The 21,127-nt window shown below is 41.1% G+C and overlaps 1 protein-coding gene across 1 annotated transcript; it reads left to right on the forward strand.

The window, feature by feature from the left end:
* The first annotated feature begins 1,364 nt into the window (after window positions 1–1,364).
* Window positions 1,365–18,379, forward strand: tmem119b (transmembrane protein 119b). The gene is made up of 2 exons (XM_043715531.1): window positions 1,365–1,759; window positions 14,789–18,379. The coding sequence occupies exon 2, from the start codon at window positions 14,817–14,819 to the stop codon at window positions 15,855–15,857; it is 1,041 nt and encodes a 346-aa protein (XP_043571466.1). The 5' UTR covers window positions 1,365–1,759; window positions 14,789–14,816; the 3' UTR covers window positions 15,858–18,379.
* Window positions 18,380–21,127: the final 2,748 nt, after the last annotated feature.

Raw genomic sequence — 21,127 nt, forward strand, 5'->3', positions numbered from 1 at the left:
TTTTCAGAAACTACCAGTGGGCAGTTTAGGCGAACGAGATCTGACTTCATTGGCTCTGATACAGTTTCTAGTTGAATATGAATGAATATCAAAATTGGATTCTGAATTTCCTACAGATGAGGGCCAGAAATAATATTGTTGCAACGCTTTGGCTAACTATTTATAGAGACACTGTTCAGCAGGACACCATTACAATGTACTTCCCTCAGGTCCCAAGCCTAGATGATGTGGCATCATCTAACAACATTGATGTTACATTCTAGCTATTAACTATTAACATTCATTCATTCTTTCCATTACAGAAAACTCCATGAACCTTCATTGTCTCATTGGCACAAAGTGCAAACCCTTGGGGAGATACCAAAGAGCAGCAGGCAGCCGCCAAACTGTTCCTGGCCAAAAAGGATGAAGAAAAAAGTTGTTTACATTGTCATGAGTCCATAACATCCAAGTCAATGAAGTACTTTTGAAGTGTTGTCACTGTTGTAATTTTGGAAAAGCAACAATTGATTTGGACATGGATACCTACCTCAAACAGCGATGTGATGTTCATTGAGGGATCACTATTCCATCATACAGATTTAATGATGTAAGATCAGGACCGTGTTGTTCATGGAAGGTAGTTCACATTCTTGATAATGAAAATCAACAGCCTTTATTAAACATAACTGTACACAGAGATGGTAAGAGAGGATATCTCTTGAATCCTACAGACTTCGGTTCCACCTTCATGTAATCGACATTATTATGACACAGTTCTTTGTACATAGGCTGTTCTTTGAGTAAAGGATCATTAACCCTTTGCTCCACAAAGAAACATCTCTCCCCTTCTTTGAAAGAGATCATTTATGTGCAGGTGAGGGGCATTGGTTTTTAATGTTTCACTTAAAAGATAGCACCTCCAACATAGCAGTGTTCTTTCAGTACTGCATTGGAGTCTAAGCCTGGATTATGTGCTTCCATCTCAGGAATGGGAACTTGAACCCATTATTTCCAGACTTGGAGGTGAAAACCACAGCATGTGATACATGGCTCCTTTAAGAAGGAGTACTGGAGAGGGAAGGGAAGGAGAAGAGTTCACATTCAGAAGGGTTAATCCTCCATAAATAACTCCCCAGGAGATACATATAACACATTTCATAGCTCAAAATACAGTTCTTTTTCTCTTTTGCTTAGAACTTTGAGACAAACTTTCTTTTTTGTGGAGGGCATGTTTAAAAAAAAACATTGACAACAGATGATATTTCTGTTCATTCTTCTTTGTATCTTTTATTAGTAACCAATGATTCACCAAGATTTTCTGTTCAATTGAAACATGCATGAACACGCATAGACACAACCCTCTCTCTCTCTCTCTCTCTCTGTGACTCCCAGCAGCTCAATCAGCTGCATAAAGTAAAGCGATCTGGTCTCAACACAGCACACAAGCGTCTGACAGGAAGTCTGCTGTTGAAGAGCACTCTATCCCTGCAGGCTCTCCCACATTAAACTCCAAGCTAATGAAAACAATCTGGTGAGGAGGAGAAAGAAAGAGAGAGAGAGAGAGAGAAGAACCCACAAGCCTAGCTCCTAACCCATGGCTTGAGGGAATTGCTTGTAAGATAATTGGCAAGAGAACGCTTTTCCAAGGGCACAGAACAGTAAAGACTAACAAGAAGTTGAAAAACTCCTTCCAACTTTTTATTTCCAAGACCTCTACTGCACATAGAAGGCATTCACTGAGAAGACGCTTACTTTGTTTCAAACAAAAGGTCACAGGGTAAGTCGAAGTTTATGTTTTTTGTCTGAACTGCCACGAGCTATGTAAGAAGAGAATTTATTTTATTCATTCTCTTATGCTTTTGTTAAGTTATAATTGCATTGCAGTAAATATCGTTTAGATGCAGATTATTGCGAAGATAGTCTTAGATTAAACTATGAGCTTTCAGTGCGAATGGGAAAATCCCTGGTACTTAGTCAAAAATGTTCTTCTCTCCTTTCTTTTCCACTCTCTGCCTCTCATCATCTCATCACTTTCCCTCCATTTCCATGTCTCAAATGCTACAGATTTAAGAAAGTATGTGATTTGCAAGCTGCCAACAACATATTGGGGGAGCTCAGTCTTCACCATTCGCAAAATGAACGTGGAGTTCTGTTTACGATTTTTCCATCAACATTTAAAAGGGAACACATTTTCACCCATTGTTCTTCACCGAAATAACTCCTTGTGCTGTCACCTTTCAATCTAAAACATGTGTTGTGGAATAAGAATATTGCAAAAGAGTCCTGAACTGCTTAAAAAAATTTGGTAAAACTAAAAACTGAGAGACATTTGAAATGAAAACTGAAATTGCTGGAAATGCATTCAGCAAATGAAAAAATAAAGTGTACTTTTTCAGGTTTATGCTTAATTTACTTGGCATTGCAAACACAGCCCTTTCTTTCCTTTGTTTAACCAGCCATTTGCTCCAGAACTGTGTTGAATTTTCTCTCCTCTCACTTTCTGATCAATGTCTTTGTTCCTCCAAATGCATATTTTTGTCATGTTCTTTTCCCTCCCTCTCAGTCATTTTGCTCTGTTACTGTCATGTTACATTTCACTTTGGGCAAGCTAAATCAGATTGAGTGCTCACTCTCTCCTTCACTCTGTCTTTTTTTTATGAATTTCACATTCCTCTTCTCTGCTGCCAGCCCTTTCCTTATTCCTTTGTGTTCTGATTTTTCTTTCTCTGGCATATCTGGCTGCACTCGATTCAACCTAGACTATGGATATTAGTGGTAGATGTGTCTGCTTAGAGCATTATAACCTGCAAAGAAGACCCTGACTTTCACTTGACCCTGCTGCAAATAGCACAGACAAAATCGCAAAACTAGTGAGCGGGGAACGGCTGAAAAATATTACATCTTAGTAACTCCACAGCACTGTATCTCAAACCATAGCCAACAACTTGATTCAAAGTCATAATAGTCAGGACCTTCACAGATTATTTTACAGAAACAATCGTTTGACGCAGATTCAGATGAAAAAAAGAGATTCAATGGACAGTGTGGCAAAAAAAGGCAATTTGTACCTTCAAGGACTCGCTCAAAGGCCAATAACTTGATGTCATGTTTAATCATTTCACGGCTGATTTATGGGATGAGAGACAGGGTACTGCGTTTCAGGGATGAAATGAGTTCTGGGCCAAATTGAGATTAGCTGGAATGCTCACAGAAGCTTGTTTCATTTGGAGAATACTTTTCTTCCCCTCATATCCCAATTTTCAAAGAATCATATTTGACTGGTTTTCTATTCATTACTCAGTGCCTTCTCCTTGAGGGAAGCTAATGGGAGGTCTGGAGCTAATTATTGGGAGGAGCTGGTGATTCTCTCACTGAATTTTAACCCTTTCTCTGGAAGACATCCTGACCTCCACTTCCAAATTCTTGCCATTCAGCCCAATGACAATATGAAGGTGGTGAGTGGATAGTGTCTAATAATGTTTCATTTTAACAATTTCATGAGAGGCCATCTGAGCGTCCACTCCCCACCACGGGCTCATGTAATCGTTGCAGCATCCCACCCTTTTCTGTTGTGTCCTTAAGGAGGTTATTGATTCTCAGTCTGCTGGCTAGCAGAGAGTTTGGGAGCAGGAATGGAGCCTCAACCCTAGGTTAGTAATGGCGCTGCATGGTCAATATGTAAATCACTTCTAATGCCTCCCTGTCAAGCTGTTGGAGCTACCCTCTGAATGCTCCCTGTTCTTCTCATTTTCACGTCCTCAATCTTCTGTAAACCCAAAACATCTTTCCCTCGAAATGATGTCACTTGTCTCAATTCGATCAACAGACTATAAATAGCAGCTTGCAACCCAAACTCTATGCCCAGAACTCATTTCATCCCTGAAACGCAGTACCCTGTCCCTCATCCCATAACTCAGCCGTGACATCAAGTTATTGGCCTTCGAGCGAGTCCTTGAAAGTACAAATTGCCTTATGATAATGATCAGGTAATTCATGACAAACCCTAGCAGTTCCTGTAGCACATCACCTTACCATGTTATCTTTGATATTTCAAAGAAAATCTCGAGATTATTTTTTTCAAACCAATTCCTTGTGATCCTCTGAAGGTTTGGGCCTCATTGGGGTATTTCCATGAGCACTGATATTTTCCAATACTTCATGGATTCATACAGTACAGAAAGGCCATTCAGCCAACCGTGTTTGACCTAGCTCTTTGCAAGAGTTATCTGATTAGTTCCACCTTTGTGTTATTGCCCCTGAAAAATGTTTCCTTTCAATGTATTGATCCAATACCCTTGTGGACGTTACCAGTGATACTGCTTCCACTAGCCATTCAGGCAGTGCCTTCCACATCAGAAACTGTTGCCATTAAAAAATATGTTTTGACAGATTATTTGCCAAGGAAGCTATTTCACTGATCTTTGATGATGAATTTTAGAAGCCACGGAAAACATTACAACTAAGCCAATCTGTATTCACTCAACGCTGGCTACAAAGGGGACATTTTTGTCATTTATACTTGAGACTGATCCACCAGATTTGTTGCTGATATAGATCACCAGTTACTGTAACTAAAGCTCCTGAATCTCTTCTCCTACTGTAATTCTAAAATTCTCAACTCCAAAATGTGGCCTCTGGATTATTATAACTTTACAGAAATTACAAATGTCCAAACTGTGAAGCACCAATGGCCACCTGATGTAATTTAAGAGTGCCACCTACCAGTTAATGCCAGTATCCAACACCAGCAGGTTACAGATATTTCCTGATCAACTTGCAAACCTGTAGAGCACATAGAATGTGAACACAGGCTTCCTAGTCCAGAGGTGGTGACATTACCAATTGCACCACAAGAGCCTTTGTACCAGTATCTGCTCGTTTAACTGAGGAGTTTTATTATCTCTCGTTTCCTGAGCTTGTTTCCCTGCACCATTCTTGATTCCACTGCTGAGGAGGTAAGCAGACAAGTCTGTGAGTGATGTGGCTCTCTGACAAGGAGAGACATCAAAGAAAGTGATTCCATTTTCCCATCAAACCCGCAGTACCCGTTACCCAGAACTAAATCTTGAAACCGTACGGGGAAATCTTGGGCATAAGTCCACAACCTATAATACGGTGACACACTCCTTCGCAGTGCTGTTGTGGAAGATTTTTTAAAATTCTTGCTCCTAGTTGGGATTTTTCCTTCCCTTTACAAATTATTGGGATCATTTTCTGACTAGACCCCATCTGATTTTGCACAGCCAGCTTGGTCAATCTCCAGGAGGTACTTAGGACTGGATTTAAAAATTGCTTATGGGAGAGGATTCATAGGCTTGGGGAAAAAAAAGCACAAGAGAATTAGAGTAATTGACTAGTTTTCCAGAGAGCTAGCACACATACAATGGGGTGAATGACCTCATTCTGTGAAATATGATTCTACGAATCATAGATGTTCATTAACCATTGCAATGAAAGTATTTAATTTTTTTCTTCATTAATTCTACATTCTCCTATTCAAAAATGTAACCTCTATGAAGGAGTGAGGGATAAATGTAAAGGGATGTGAATACCTAAAGTGACCACAATAAGAATAAAAAGTTTTTTGTTTTCAAAGGTAATTCTAAGGGGAGTTAATATTTTTATTTATGTATCAACCTTTGCAATATGTCTTTCTCAAAATAAAATTATTTGTAAAAGTTCATGGTTGTACAAAGCCAAATAATTAACCTTTGTCCAACTGAAGGACCGTACCAACATTCTAGCCACCTGGTCAAATACTCAGAATGTAATAGCAGTGAGCACTGCTTTTTACTCGAGGGCACTGCCCACAACTGGGCCACTGAACCTCCCAATAAATTGTCCCTTCAATAGAATCTCTCTTTAAAGAAAGTAGTTAAAGTTGCAAATTAACCTGCTTAAAATACATTTGACACTTTGTTTCGCTTAAGAAATGTGCTGCTGTCTTACTCATTCAATGATGATACTAATCTGGTATATGCACTATTGTATTCTGTTACTTTTATTCTTAGTACATCCTGTGGATATAGACAGAAGAAGAAATGTCACACACGTGTGGGTTATCAAGCACAACCCTTGCTGCAACTTGTCCAACTGCAGTAAAATACCCCGTGCAGCTACAGTTTAATCCAATTTGATCCATTTGGTATATCTCTTTGAGTTCCAATTAATGTTGTCCCCCCCATTGCTGTCACATTTTGAAGCACTCCTTCTTCAATGCACAAGTCAAACAGATGTTGTCGACAGCTTGGTCATGGATTTGTAGCATTCCTGAATACGTGCTTCTTCTCCCTCTAAACCTCGCGTCTCCAATACCACCCCCTTTCTCCCATTTCCTCCCAATTCCCTCTAATCTAATCATTAATCTTTTAGTGCACTTATCCTTTATTCATATTTCTATACACTTCATTCTTCTATTCCCTCTTTTGTGCATGTCCTCTCACTCTTTCACGTATTCCCTCTACAATGTATTACTCCCTCTTTTTCTTTGCTACATTGACTCTTTCATTGTTTCCTTGCTAATCTTGCTGTCTCACCCTGTCAATTAATACGCCTTACTACTCCAAAAACATTCTTTCTCTCTTTAATTGGTAATCGCTGCTGCTTTTTCTACTCTTCTCACTCCATCCCTGCAAACTATCTGCCCCTCTTGTGTTCACTGGTGCCTTTCATTGACTCACTCTCACTGCCCCATTTTTTTGTCTCACTTCCTCTCGCTCTCACATTCTCAGTTCTTTCCTCTCACTTTTTTTTTATTTATTCTTTCTCTCTTGTTCCTTCTGGTTCTTGCCTTTTCCTCTCGTACTCTCACTCTCCTTTCTGCATTTTCTCTCCATTTTTGTCTTTCCACCCTTCTTAATTCCATCTGTTTCTGAATTTCTTCCCATAACTTCATCACCTCTGCCTTGCCTCATCCCCCTTCTCTCAGTTTTGTACATGTATCCAACTTCAAACTAACAGCAACAAGAAAACAATCCAAAAATAAAGACATTCCCTATGTAGCCACGGAACCACAGATTCTCGCTGAGTTGCTGAGCTGGCCTCTCTGTAATGTTTGGAGTCTGTATTAACTCTCCAGATTTATAGCAACATGATGATAGTTTCTGTTAGACTCATCAGACCTTTGACCTTTTGTTTCTTCCTTTCTGGAAAATAGACTTTTTAAAAAAACAACTCCCAGTGTTTCAGGTATATTGACACCCCTGTGTGTGCTTTCCAATAAATTACATTTCCAGTCTTTGTCTGATCATTGATTTGGATGTTTTCAGCTTTCTCATGTTAAGCAAGGACAAAGAAAATCATAGCTAGCTGGAAAACCAGATTGAGTTTGTAAAAGAAAAGCACCAAATGCCGTCAGATTTAAAGTAATGCCACATATGCTGTGGTTTCCTCTGTAGCATTGTCCAAGAATGCGAGAAATCTCACTCTATTCAATGCTGAACACAGTACAGAGCTCCTGGGGACTGGCTAGTTGTAATGGTTTTCCTTATTTTTCCCTACCTTTCCTGAAGATGCTGATATGCCCAGCAGAATTCCACGGTCAGCAGAACCCCTCTCCCCCGTTTTGGTATTTCACTCAAGTGATCATTCATCATCACGTGAATCAGGATGATCTGTGTTGATAGACCACTCAAAAATCAGAACTCTCATGGCAATTCTGAGCTCACCTTCATCCAAGTTGTGGCAATCAGAAAAGAGAACCCAGCTGGGGAAGTGAAGGCTCGGGTGAAATGGTAGTCTAGTGAACCCTCGACTAATAATCAAAGGCCTGTTCCAGTGAGCCAGAGACGACTCAAATTTCATCACCAACAAATTAAATGGCACTATGGAATTAAGCAGTTCATATAGGTAATTGTGGAACTACCAAACTGATGTAAAAACTCATCCAGTTCACTAATGCCTTTTCTGAAAGGTAATCTGCTGTCCTTGTCTGGTCTATGACTTGTGACTGCAGAAACATAAAAATGCATTTGAATCCAAACTCTCATCTGAAATAGGCACTAATGCAACTCCCTGTCATTTTCTCGAGAAACAGAACACTGGCCTTGTCCAGCAGGCTACCAACCTGTGAATGAATAAAGAGAAATCAGCATGCTATTCGATATAAAAATCAGCAAGGCCAGGCTGTTGTCAGGCCTGAGTTGACTTGGCTCTTGAGGGGAGCCTGTAAATTTCCTTCAAATCTTCAATAAAAATCAGCTCTGGCTACTTACTAATACCCACTGTTGGAAAGTGTGATTGAGACCATCATTTGAGACTGGCAAGTTGCTCAGTTGTGTATAGAATAATAGAACTCCAGTACAGAAAAAGGTCCTTTGACCCATCCAGACTGTGCCAGTCAAAATCAAGCACCTAACTGTCTTAACTCCATTTTCCAGCAACAATTGAACATCTAAATACTTTGAGTCATAGAGTCCTAGAGATGTATAGCATGCAAATAGACCCTTCGGTCCAACTCATCCATGCTGACCAGATGTCTCAACCCAAATTTAGTCCCACCTGACTTCTCGAATGTTATGAAAGTTTCTCCCTGTACCACCCTTACAGACAGTGAGTTCCAGATTCCTATCATCCTCTAGTGACAGAAATTTTCCTGACATGGGTGGTACGGTGGCACAGTCGTTAGCACTGCTGCCTCACAGCGCCAGAGACCCGGGTTCAATTCCCGCCTCAGGTGACTGACTGTGTGGAGTTTGCACGTTCTCCCCGTGTCTGCGTGGGTTTCCTCCGGATGCTCTGGTTTCCTCCCACATTCCAAAGATGTGCAGGGTCAGGTGAATTGGCCATGCTAAATTGCTCGTAGTGTTAGGTAAGGGGTAAATGTAGGGGTATGGGTGGGTTGCGCTTCAGTGGGTCGGTGTGGACTTGTTGGGCCGAAGGGCCTGTTTCCACACTGTAATGTAATGTAATCTAATCTAATCTTTCCTGACGTGACAGAATGGGAAACTGCAGACTAATGAGTTGAGATTAAATAATAATGAGGCTGTTAATGAGTGAAAATCCATGCTAAGTGGCTCCTTGCCACATTTTAGTGAGAATCTCCTCTCGATGTCTAACACTTGATTGGAAAATGGGGCTTTTTGGTCTTGACATTGAGAAAGACCTCGCTGAATATCTCCAGATTTTCCCAACATTCTCGCCATGGCCCACATTGTGCAGGGACTGGTAAGCCCTGCATTAAACATCGTACCTTCTGGATCTCAGTCAGTATTCTACCGTTCATTCAATTAGTTCAGTGATATAATTATCTTGATGTTTGTTTAAATTTAAACATAGATTCAGTTCCTATTTTCACTACATTGCTGACAGTCACAGCCGGAGCTCTTCATGAGTGCTCATGCAGTGCTATCCTCATTGTGGCCTGACTCTGTACTTCTGAAATTGTGCATAGTGTCATAGATTCATCCAGTTTGAAAATAGACTCTTCAGTCCAAACTATCCACGCAAACCAGATACTCCAACTGCCTGACTCCCATTTGCCAGCATTTGGCCCATATCTCTCCAAACCCTTCCTATTCTATATCCAAACAGATGCCTTGTAAATGTTGTAATTGTACCCGCCTCCGCTACTTTCTCTGGCAGCTCATTCCATACATCCACCACCATCTGTGTGGAAATGTTACCCCTCAGGTCCTTTTAAAATCTTTCCCCTCTCACTTCAGACCTAAACCTTATAGTTTAGAACTTCCCTACCCTGGGTAAAAGACCTTGTTTATTCACCCTATCCATGCCCCTCACGTTTTTATAAACCACTATAAGGTCACCCCTCAGCCTCTGACACTACAGGGAACAAAAAAACCCGCCTATTCAGATTCTCCCTGTAGCTCAGACCCTCCAGCCCCAGCAACATCCTTGCAAGTCTTTTCTGTACTGTCTCAAGTTCAACATCATCCTCCCTATAGAAGGGCAACCAGAATTGTACATATTATTCTAAAAGTGGCCTAACCAATGTCCTGTACAACTGCAACATGACATCCCAATTCCTATACTGAATGTTCTGACCAAAGAAAACAAACATGCTAAATGCCTTCTTCACCACCCTGTCTATCTGCGACTCCACTTTCAACAAATTATGTACCTCCACCCCTAAGTCTCTTTGTTCAGCAACACTCCCAAGGGCCCTACCATTAACTATGTAAGTGCTGCCCTGGCTTGCCTTACCAAAATGCAACACAATTCAGTGGCTTGTTGTAATAGGTTTCAATTTCCTCTGCATTCAACACCTAAAGTCTGCTGGTGAGGCCAGTGTTGATTGCCCATTTCTAATTGCCATTGAGGAGGTGGTGATGAGGTATTACCTTGAACCTTTTAAATCCAGCCATGTTAAAACTTGAGCTGCCTGTCAAAAACTGCTATTATGCCTTTGTAATGCTTATCTTCTTCCTCCCAGCACTAACCACTGTGACCAGTTAAATCAGCAAAATACTGTGCATGCTAGAAATCTACTTCTGTAATAAAAACAACAGATCTTGGGCATGTTCACTTCTGTCAAACATATGATCTTTAAAGTAAAACACTTGTTAACTGCAGGTCATATAGAAAGGTGAAATAGATTCAATGAGCTGAATGAATCCCTGCTGCTCCTGTTTATATTAGACACGAATGATTAATTTTAAAACTTTCTTACTTTTTAAAACAAACTTTGGTTCAACCAAACAAATTATTTGTTTTCATAATCATTGAGTTTGTGCTTCACCTAATTTGATTTCAAGCTGATAAAGAAAGTGAACTACTTCAAATACTATTGTACCAGTGGTCCTTATTACTTGTTCATGGGATGTGGGATGTTGCTGGCTAGACCAACATTTATTTCCCATTGTTATCTGTCCTGAAACTGAATCGCTTGTGTGGCTATTTCAGAAGGTCATTGAAAAACAACCACATTGCTGTGGGTTTGGAATCATATGTAGACCAGATCAGAAAATAACAGCAGATGCTTTCTGTAAAGAACATTAGTGACCCACGTGAGTCTTTATAACTATTGACAGTGGATATACAGTTGCCATTTTGCTCATTTTCAATTCCTTGCGCCATGGTGTTTCTTTTTATTAACTTGAGGTTCTGGATTACTAGACCAGTAATAGTACCACCACACCTCTGCCTCCCTGCTAACTATATAGAGAAGCAGGAGAATTGGTGCTGTTGAAAGGACTCTGGGATAATGGATATTTACTTGGGTAATGGGGACAGAGAAAAGAACCTGGTGAGACTAAGGATATAAAAGTTCTAATTTAACAGCAAGAATTTATAATTTTTTTTTGTTTCCCATTTGGTAACTGGCCAAATTGGCAAGCCATTGGGTGGAATGAAACACCAGACAAGTTCAGGTGTGGCCTTAGGAGATGAGACCTGGCAATCTGGAACAGTGAAACCAACAAAAAATTGGCAGTGTTGTGTTGTTATACATGTTGGAAATGTGTTGCTGGAAAAGCGCAGCAGGTCAGGCAGCATCCAGGGAACAGGAGAATCGACGTTTCGGGCATAAGCCCTTCTTCCCTCTCTCCTTGTTATACATGTTGTCTTGGCTGGATTCTATGCAGTTTGAAAGTGATTGACAACTTGCCATCAGATGTGTTTCCATGTCTTGGGCACTGTTTAGAAATTGTTAATCCAATTATAGTAACAAATGGAAGATGATTTTGGGAAATGCAATACAAGTTTCTTTTCCAGCTCTAAATACGAGTAGTCCAATGTACTTTGTTTTGATATTCATCACAAAACTGGTCTTTTCTGCTATATTTCTATCAACCTGAATGTGCATGGACATTGGGTGAGGATAAAATATGACTTGACAGTGATGTTCTCTGATTTAAATGGCTTTCTCTATTCTAACCACCCTAGTGTCATTAATTTCTGCTTGAGGAAGGTACATAGTACTCGTGAATTATGGATTGAGAGGCTGTAAGTAGTGCAGTGCTGCAGGATTTATAATGCAGATATAACAAAGAATTAGAAAACAGATGAAATTTTGGCCTTTATTTGGAATTGGGGAAGTGAGAAAAGCTATCAGCAGACAAAAGTGGTTTGAGTGAAAGGTTATGATTGGGAAATCTGGGTGGGAAGTGGGGGTGTAGAGGAAGAAGATTAATAACTTCCATGAACTATCAAAACATAATTGTACTTCCTACCCGACAGTAAGGATGTATTCTTCTGTCTCAGTTTTTCTGCCTGCTTTCTTCAATCCTTCCTAGGAAGTCCAGTTAATGATTGCTCCAACTAGATTCCCAATTGTATTTGTCTGGTTATGTTAACCTCCAAGATGGAACAGTAACATAGCATGTTGCTCACTGTTATAAAACAAGTCGTGGTAAGTTGGCAAAGGCATTCTTGCCCATTGTGAGGAAGTTAATTAAAACTAAGATCCTTCAGGCTGTCAGACACTGTTATAAGTATGGCCTTTTTAAAATGAAAATCTCAAAGTTTATTAACCATTTCGTGTTCCTTGCATTTTGCCACTTTCCATCTTTTCATGCCAAATGTCATCAAACAGATGGATTCAGATGGATTTTCAAACGTCAGCATATTTTACTAAGATTCCAATTTGGTACAAATTAAACGTATGTCTGCATTCTGTGGTCAATGGTAACGTTGTGGTGTTTACTTCTGACATCTAAGTAAAGTTGTCCACAAAAATCCATCAATCTCCAAAGCTTGGATTTCATTTTCCTTGAGAGGAATTTAATTTTGGTTCTGGTGTTAGCTATCGGGCAACTGACATCAATCTAATGGATTGAGCAACCAAAAAATATTACCACTGTCTTGGCCCTGAAGCCCTCTCCTAAGAACCAGGTGCAGAAACTTATGAAGAAACTCAAGTTGCTGAACTTGAAAGAGTTCAGAAAAGATTTACAAGGATGTTGCCAGAGTTGGAGGATTTGAGCTATAGGGAGAGGCTGAACAGGCTGGGGCGGTTTTCCCTGGAGCGTCGGAGGCTGAGGGTTGACCTTATAGAGGTTTATAAAATCATGAGGGGCATTGATAGGGTAAATAGGTAAGGTCTGTTCCCTCGGATGGGCGAGTCCAGAATTAGAGGGCATAGTTTAAGGGTGAGAGGGGAAAGACATAAAAGAGACGCAAGGCGCAATTTTTTCACTTAGAGGATGGTGCGTCAATAGAATGAGCTGCCAGAGGAAGTGGTGGAGGCTGGTACATTTGCGACATTTAAAAGGCATGGGTATATGAGGGATATGGGCCAAGTGCTGGCAAATGAGACTAGATTAGGTTGGGATATCTGGTAGGTATGGACGAGTTGGACCGTGCTGTACATCTCTATGACTCTATGACCTCATGTTTATTTAAATTAAACTCCATCTGCCACTCCTTGGCTCAGTGGCCCATCTAATCAAGGTCCCTTTGTATTCTGAGATAATCTTCTTCACTGTCCACCACACTTCTTATTTTGGTATTATTTGCAAATTTATTAAACATGCCTCCGATATTTACATCCAAATCATTTATATAAATGATGATAAGCATTGGACCCACCACTGACCCTTGTGGCATACCGCTGGTCATGGGTCTCCAGTTCAAAAAGCAATCTTGTACCACCATCCTCTGTCTCCTGACTTCAAGCCAATTTTGTATCCAATTGGTTAGATCCCCCAGTTTCTGCGTGATTTAGCCTTAGTAACCAGTCTACCTGTATCATGAAGCTCTGAGTAGGTTTAAATTATAAAGAGGCCTGTGTTATTTTTGACTTTGTGCACGATTGCTTAGATTTCCATCCTCTTTTATTTTCATTCCACAATTATCCTTGCCATGGTACAACAGTCGAATCATCCTCTCAGCTCTGTAAGTAACAGCAATTTGCTTTTAATCCATGGCAGAAGTTGAGAATCTTCCATCACAGCCTAATCCAAAAGGAAAATGTTGTTCATTAACAGGATGTTATATGGCCTACCCTGCTCGACTGAGCCATAAACACATCAACGACCTTTCCGAAACTAGGGGCTTGTGATAACAAACAGAGAATTGGGGTGGCAAGTAAACTGATTAGCCCAGATAGAGTCATACAGCATGGAAGCAGACCCTTCAGTTGAACCAGTCCATGTCAGCCATAATCCCAAATTAAACTAGTCCCACCTGCCTGCGCTTGGCCCATAACCCTCCAAAAAGTTCTTATTCATGCATTTATCTAAGTGTAAAAAAATTAAAAATGAATTAAAATAAAAATCTTATACTACTGAAATATAATAACTGTGCGAAATCTAGAAGTAAATCAAAAATTAAGCCGAAATCTCAGGAGTAGCTGCAAGATCCACATTACTCTCATTCCACTATTTAAATTTGTAAATTTGAGCAAATTACATCATCACAACTCAGGGTCCAGAAAACTGCTTTGATCCAGGGGTCTTTAATGCATATGGTGAGGTGTCAACAATACAGCCTGAATGCCACAAGCTGTCTAAGACATTACATCTGCTGTTTAAAAATAGGTCAGACTTCCATGATTTTCCATTAACTTGAATGAGAATCAATATTAGAAGAGATGTAAAAGGGCTGTAACTCATCCTTAGCCATTTGGATTCCTCACAAATCCAATCCTGACTCAGATATGAGGGTCATTGGATTGCAAATAGGAGCAGGAATTTCTTTAATTGATTTTCCCCCTCTCTAATCCCAGACCAGAGAAATTCCAACACCAGGCTTCTTCTAATTCAACATTTACCCTGAACTGCACCTGGCCTCTTTCATGTGTAGTTTATGTTTTAACCTCCAAGAAATTAATATAGTTAATCTTAATAGTACTTGAACATTGTATTTTCTCATTCTAATCTGTTGTTTTGTTCTTCTTTGATTTAAATAGATTTTTGAGCTAACTGTGAAAGACAACAATGGCCATTCCATTGGCATTTTGGCTACTTGCCCTCACAACAATACGTCCAAGTACAACATTTCCCAGCACTCATTCATCTGCACCCATATCAACAGCCTCAGCAGAATCATCTGGAGGTTCAGAATCTGACATGTCTTCTACTGAAATCACGTTTTTGACTGGGAAGGTATCAACATCTACCAACAGTGCTGACCCCGTTTCTGTAAATGAGGCTATTAGTGCCACTGCAAAACCCACAGCCATTGGTGCTGCTATTATGGTATTCATTAACCAATACATGAGTTTAATCATCATTGGTGGGGTTCTTCTAATCTTACTGGTTGTCATAGTGTGTGCTATAGTGCTGGTGAGGCAAAACTACAAGGCTTCAGCCTATTACCCATCTTCCTACCCAAAGAAAAAGTATGTGAATGAGCAAGATAAACGGGGTTCGACCAAGTCATTTGATGAGATTCCCGAGAAGGTCAATGATGAGCCCAGGGAAGATTCTAAGCAACTGGAAACAGACATACTTACCGTGACCCACAACCTCAAAAAGAAGACGCCAACCAAAGGAGAGACTGATACCGCAAAGGGAGAGGCTTCCCACACCTCAGAAAAGGACGGAGCGAGCACCACATTACAAGAAGCAGCAGGAGTAGACAACACATTGAACATAATAGAAAACAAGGAAGACAGCAAAGAGGATGGAAATAAAGAAGAACAAAAGGGAGAAAGCAAGAAAAGTGATGATGAGCATGGGAAGGGGACAGAGCAGGAACTGGAAAATGGAGAAGGTCCAAGTACCAACTCCAATCAACTATCTGCTGATGATATGGGCAGTAGTCCCAAGTTCACTTTGGACCAGACAGCAGACACAGTCGAGATGAAAGGTATGGGTAATGTCAATCCAGACAGCCAGGAGCCAAAGTTAGCACAGCAGGGGTTGAATGAAAAAGCCAGTGTTGCTGAACCCAGTGCAGACAACACTGGTGATCTGGAGAATGTGCCATTGATCTCAAATTGTAATGGTGCACCAAATGACAGCAGAGCTTTTTAAAAGAGCAGAAACAAAGGATGAATCAGCGTTAGATTGATATGGAAAGTATACAAAGGACTACTTGGAATTCACTATCTGGCGTGTTTGTTCTGCTTACAACAAAACCGCATATTTTTGACCAGATCTTTGCAAGCCAATTTTACAAAACAAAATCAGCAGAAAAAACATGCAGGAAGATGATATGCGTAATGAAAGCCATAACCATTTTTAATACTTATAAAAATATTTGTTTTTAAATCCAGTTTTATCTTTTCTCTCTACTTCAGCATAGAAACATTGCCCCAGACCCATGAGAATATTTTAATTTCCACGGCACTGGGGGTTTAATCAGCCTGTAAATGGGAAAACCACAAGGAGATTCCACTATTCTGGAATGCTTCAATTTGCTCTTTGGGCAGTTTAACCACTATGAGGAATGCAAATATAGTCATTGGACAAATATTCTAATTGAGAACACCAAATCCAAATAGGTAACCCCAGTTCAGAACTCCAACCAATTTCACATGTTCAGTCATGTTGCATGTTGCTGAATCGTTCCCTCCTCTCATGACTACATTTCTGCCATCCAAGTGGATATTTACAACTTATGCAGACAACAGAGACAGATTTTGGTCTATGCTCTTGGGCTTACCTGAAGCAGAAGATGACCCACCTTAGACACAAGGACAATTATCTGTCAGCTGCCAGCAAGCATTAAGGAACCCTGGAATGCAGGAAGTAAACATTTTCCTTGTAAACTGTTAACATGTCAAATGTAAAGAATTTGAGTACACTTAAATTTAGCCTTATTACAAGTAATGAATGAGCCATAATTGCAGCCATTTAAAAACAAAATTGGAATTCTGCATATTTTAGCCCTTACTTATCCCAGTCAGTGGAGGTGTCTGTGGTACAGTGGTAGTCCCTATCTCTGAGTCAAGAGGTTCAAGAGGTGTCTCATGACATCTTTGAACAGGTTGATTAGAAAATACCTATCCCAGCTGGTGTATGCAATTGGCAGTGATCAGAAATAGTAATCTGAAAGGAAGGGTTGAAACTTGAATGTGTCTCTTATCCCAGCAATGCCATTCATTTAAGGATTGAACAAAAAAATTGCAACACACTTTGTTAAAGAAGTATTATTGTTACAGATTGTTCAGGCAGGATCTGAACAAAATTAAACACCTAGCAGTATTGATAGGAGTCAAGCTCCTTGAAGGAAATTTAAGGTTTATCAGAATAAAATGCAATTTCCGATCTCAAATTACCCTTCTATTTTAGTGGGGAGTTCTCCTCTGCTTTTAGATTTAGTAAAACTAGGCACGATTTCTGACACATGCTTTAAAGTCTTCTAAAATCCAAACGCTTGAGTTTCTTATACGCAATATGGATGTTGAGTGCTTCCAGGAAGATGAGGGAATATTTCCAGCCACAGAGAGAACTCAGTGCCAGCGTGATTCAACATGAAATTGGCCATATTTAACCCTGAAACCAGCTTTTAACATACTGGCCGTGAGGATGTGCTCTCAGCTTATTCGGAAGAACACGATCATGGCAATTTGGCCATTACAATTCCATTATTTCATGTTTCGGAAATCCATTTTTCACTTAGCTCTTCACAGATTGTTTCTTGAGATGAGCAGTTTATCCCAAGGGCTCTGGTCTCGACGCTCAGGGGGTCAGCAGTGTGGTCAGCCATCTCTAAAGTGGACAAAGAGCCAATTTCCATGGAGAGAGCATCAGTTGCCATCTCCTTTCCCAGCCTGTTCATGCTGCAACCCTTGTATTATATGGCCTCAATGTAGCATGGATTAGGGAATGGAACAAATAGGGTTGGGTCGGATGGAGGGCATTCAAACTTGTAAGATCACGGATAAGACTGGAATACAAGCAGAAAATGTGGGAATGCACAGCAGGTCTATCAACATGAGGTTTAGCTGATCATCCATGCCCTGGGTCCTAAGTCTTTCAGACCCTGATAGGCATGAGTTTCCAGCAAGATTAGAGATCAAGCTCTTCTTTAGGAGGTTATTGTACAAGGATAAGAATTTTTGATGCTTGCTTTATCTACACCCTAAAACTGCGATTATGTTAATCAAGCACAGATTTTTGGAAAATGATTCATTATTGCTCCCTCCCCACCTTCCCTCTAATTTTGGTTCTTCTGGTGCACTCATTCACAAAATGTGACCCGTTACTGATGTGACTGGCTGCTGGAGCTAAGGGGAGGGTGCCTGCAGGAACTGACCTTCAGAATGTTTCCACGCAAGGGAATTTCATTCTGAGTAAACTCTGCGGAGGAGGTTGAGGGCTCACTGCCTGTAGCATATGGTAGTCAACTCCCAGCTCTCAATCTGTGGCACTGCATGCTTCACCAGGACAGCTACGTTTATGTTACCATATCTCACTGTCTTCTCATGAAAATCTCATAACACACAAGGCTGGACAATGTTAAAGATTCTGTTTAATGCTTTTCTGTTGAGTTCAGAATGTACTGGAACTTACTGCTGCCAAAATGCAATAATAAACCATTTTTAATAAAACAACACCTTCCTGTTTTTATTTTAAGTTCAGTCCTCCTACTGTATTCCACAGATAATGCTGTTGTCCGTGCACTGAACACTTTGACTAGCTTATTATACCAAAAACATTTTGACCTAAACACTCTTGCCAGTGAGATGGACAAAGGGACACAAAATTTTGTTTGCAGTTCAATTCAATTTTATTAACAAAGTATTCTTTATTTAAAACTCCATGTGAGCATTTCCCATATTCCCACAATATTTATTCTCTATTTGGCGCTATCCGTCTGAGAAAGTATATCAGCTGCAATGATCTTCTCTGATGTAAAAATCGCTCTGTTTGATGAAGGTAGGTCTCACGGGTTAAGATGGGTCTTCTTGGATTGGTTTCCCACCATGGGTCTTGCTGCAAGTCTTCGCTGAGGGGGAGGCTTCCGTGTGTGTGTTTTTATCCCCCTTTCCAAATATTTTGTGACCTTTGGGGTCAGGAGCTGGGTTCCAAGTGACCAATAGAGTCACGCCAGCACCCTTCGCTGTTGCCATGCTGGGGAGATGTAAAGTGCACATCTTCAGGCAATGGCTAGAAGTCAAGATGCCAGAAAGTTTGGCCAATACTCTGCTCATACACTTCCCTTGGGCAAAGTTGGAACTGGATCCCCCTATACCTTCGTGATTTCTTTGACCTCGGTTTCCACTGTTCTCTGCAGCCGATAGCCTCGAGCTGCTGTCTAATTGAGTTTGGCTAATTTTCTGTCAGGCTATCCCTGACCCGGGGACATGAAAAACCGATCGAATGGCCCAAATACTTGGCCAGCTGAGATCAGACAACAGCACAGCCCAGTCATAAACTCAAAATCTTCTCGTTTCACACAGCTTAACGCCAGCTGGTGTGTGGTTTGTGCTCACTGAGCTGTCATGGAACTGATCCCCTTCACTTCCCATTTAAGGAAACCTGTCCGAACGCCACAGAGAATACAGGGCATCCATGCTGCAAGTTTTCCTTCTGGTGGCAAAGTGTCAGAGCTTTTCTCTGCACCCCTCCATGACAATAGCTGGTCGGGTCACAGGCACTCACTCTTGGACAATCACTTTATGTGGCAATTCATTCATGTCAATCAACAGCAAAGCAGATGTTGCAGTCAGTTTCTGAGGACTATTTCTGTGCACAAGAAACTTACAACTTCACACTCCGTGAGTTCAGTGTCAGTTGCTGCGATGTCTGTCAGAAATGAGAGGTGGGGGAGTTCCAGCCAGTTGCAAGTCTGTCCGTCAGTGAGTGATACTGCCATTACTATCTTTACGACCCAACTAAAAATGTAAGGTGTCTCCTGAGCATCGGCTCCTTTGTAGTTTCTATGTTGCACTGCAGGTTCACACTGACCTCCCCCCTTGTGTAAATTGATGTGATAAACCTCTCCGTCTCTCTGTAACTGTCCTGCATTATAAGAGCTTGGAATTCATCAACACATGTTCCCATGCGGCTTAAAGCTATCTCTAATTAAGCACTAGTGATCAGTCACAATCAATAGGCTGTAAGATTCATGGTGTGAGGAAAGGGAAACAATGCATTAAGGAACGAAGAGTGCTGTTCGTGTTTGTGGTTGAGACATATTGTTTGTGTGAAGATTAAAAAAAACACCTAATTTGTTATGTCTGAGCAATTCTTCAATCAACTCAACTTCCTCCAACTGATCATTGCCAATAGCGACAAAAAAAGCACCTGGAGAGACTCGAGAGATCAGGCAGCCACAATAAAGAGCAGTGTTAATGTTTCAGATCAGTGACCTTTTATCCAGATCTTTCAGTGACATGACATGCCGTACCAAATGTACACTCTCCATTGAACAGACTCATCTTATCTCAAAGTTAGAGTCAAGAGAGTGGTGCTGGAAAAGCACAGCAGGTCAAGCAGCATCCGAGAAGCAGGAGAATCGACGTTTCGGGCAAGAGTCTTTCCTCAGGAATGAGGTTTATGAGCCAAGGGGGTGGAGAGATAAATGAGAGAGGAGTGGGGCAGTGTTGAGTTGGAAAGTTGGATCTGGATAAGATGGGGAGGGGAAATGAGGAAACTGGCAAAATCCACATTGATACTGTGGGGTTGGAGGGTCCTGAGGCAGAAGGTGACGCGTTCTTTCTCCAGGCTTTAGATGGTTAGGGTGTGGCGATGCATATCCTTGGTGGAGTGGGAGGGGGAGTTGAAGTTTTCGGCCACAGGACAGTGGGGTTGGTTGGTGTGGGTGGTGGAACTGGTGGAGGATGATGCATACCGAGGTTGGTAGTATGGAATGTGAGGACTGAGGGGTTGCAGTTAGAGGGGTGGGGTTCAAGGATGGAGGTGCAGAAAGTGGATGAGATCCACTGATTTCACCAATTTCAAGGCGTAGCCATGGACACCCACATAGGCCCCAGCTATGCCTGCCTTTTTGTTGGTTAAATGGAACAATCCATCTTCCGCAGTTACACTGGCACCATTCCCCACCTTTTCCTCCGCGACATTGATGACTGTATTGGCGCCAACTTGTGCTCCCACGAGGAGGTTGAACAGTTCATCAACTTGACCAACACATTCCACCCTACCTTCAGTTCACCTGGACCATCTCAGACACCTCCCTCTCCGTCCTGGACCTCTCCATCTCCACCAACAGTGACCGATTCAACACAGACATTTCCACAAACCCGACTCCCACAGCTACCTGGATTACACCTCCTCCCACCCTACATCCTGTAAAAATGGTATCCCTTATTCCTAATTTCTCCACCTCCGCCCAG

Source organism: Chiloscyllium plagiosum, chromosome 25, assembly GCF_004010195.1.
Source record: "Chiloscyllium plagiosum isolate BGI_BamShark_2017 chromosome 25, ASM401019v2, whole genome shotgun sequence".
Classification (NCBI taxonomy): Eukaryota; Metazoa; Chordata; class Chondrichthyes; order Orectolobiformes; family Hemiscylliidae; genus Chiloscyllium; species Chiloscyllium plagiosum.

What these genes read in the sequence shown, in the direction of transcription:
- tmem119b (XM_043715531.1), top strand. Translation starts at nt 14,817, where the DNA reads ATGGCCATTCCATTGGCATTTTGGCTACTTGCCCTCACAACAATACGT.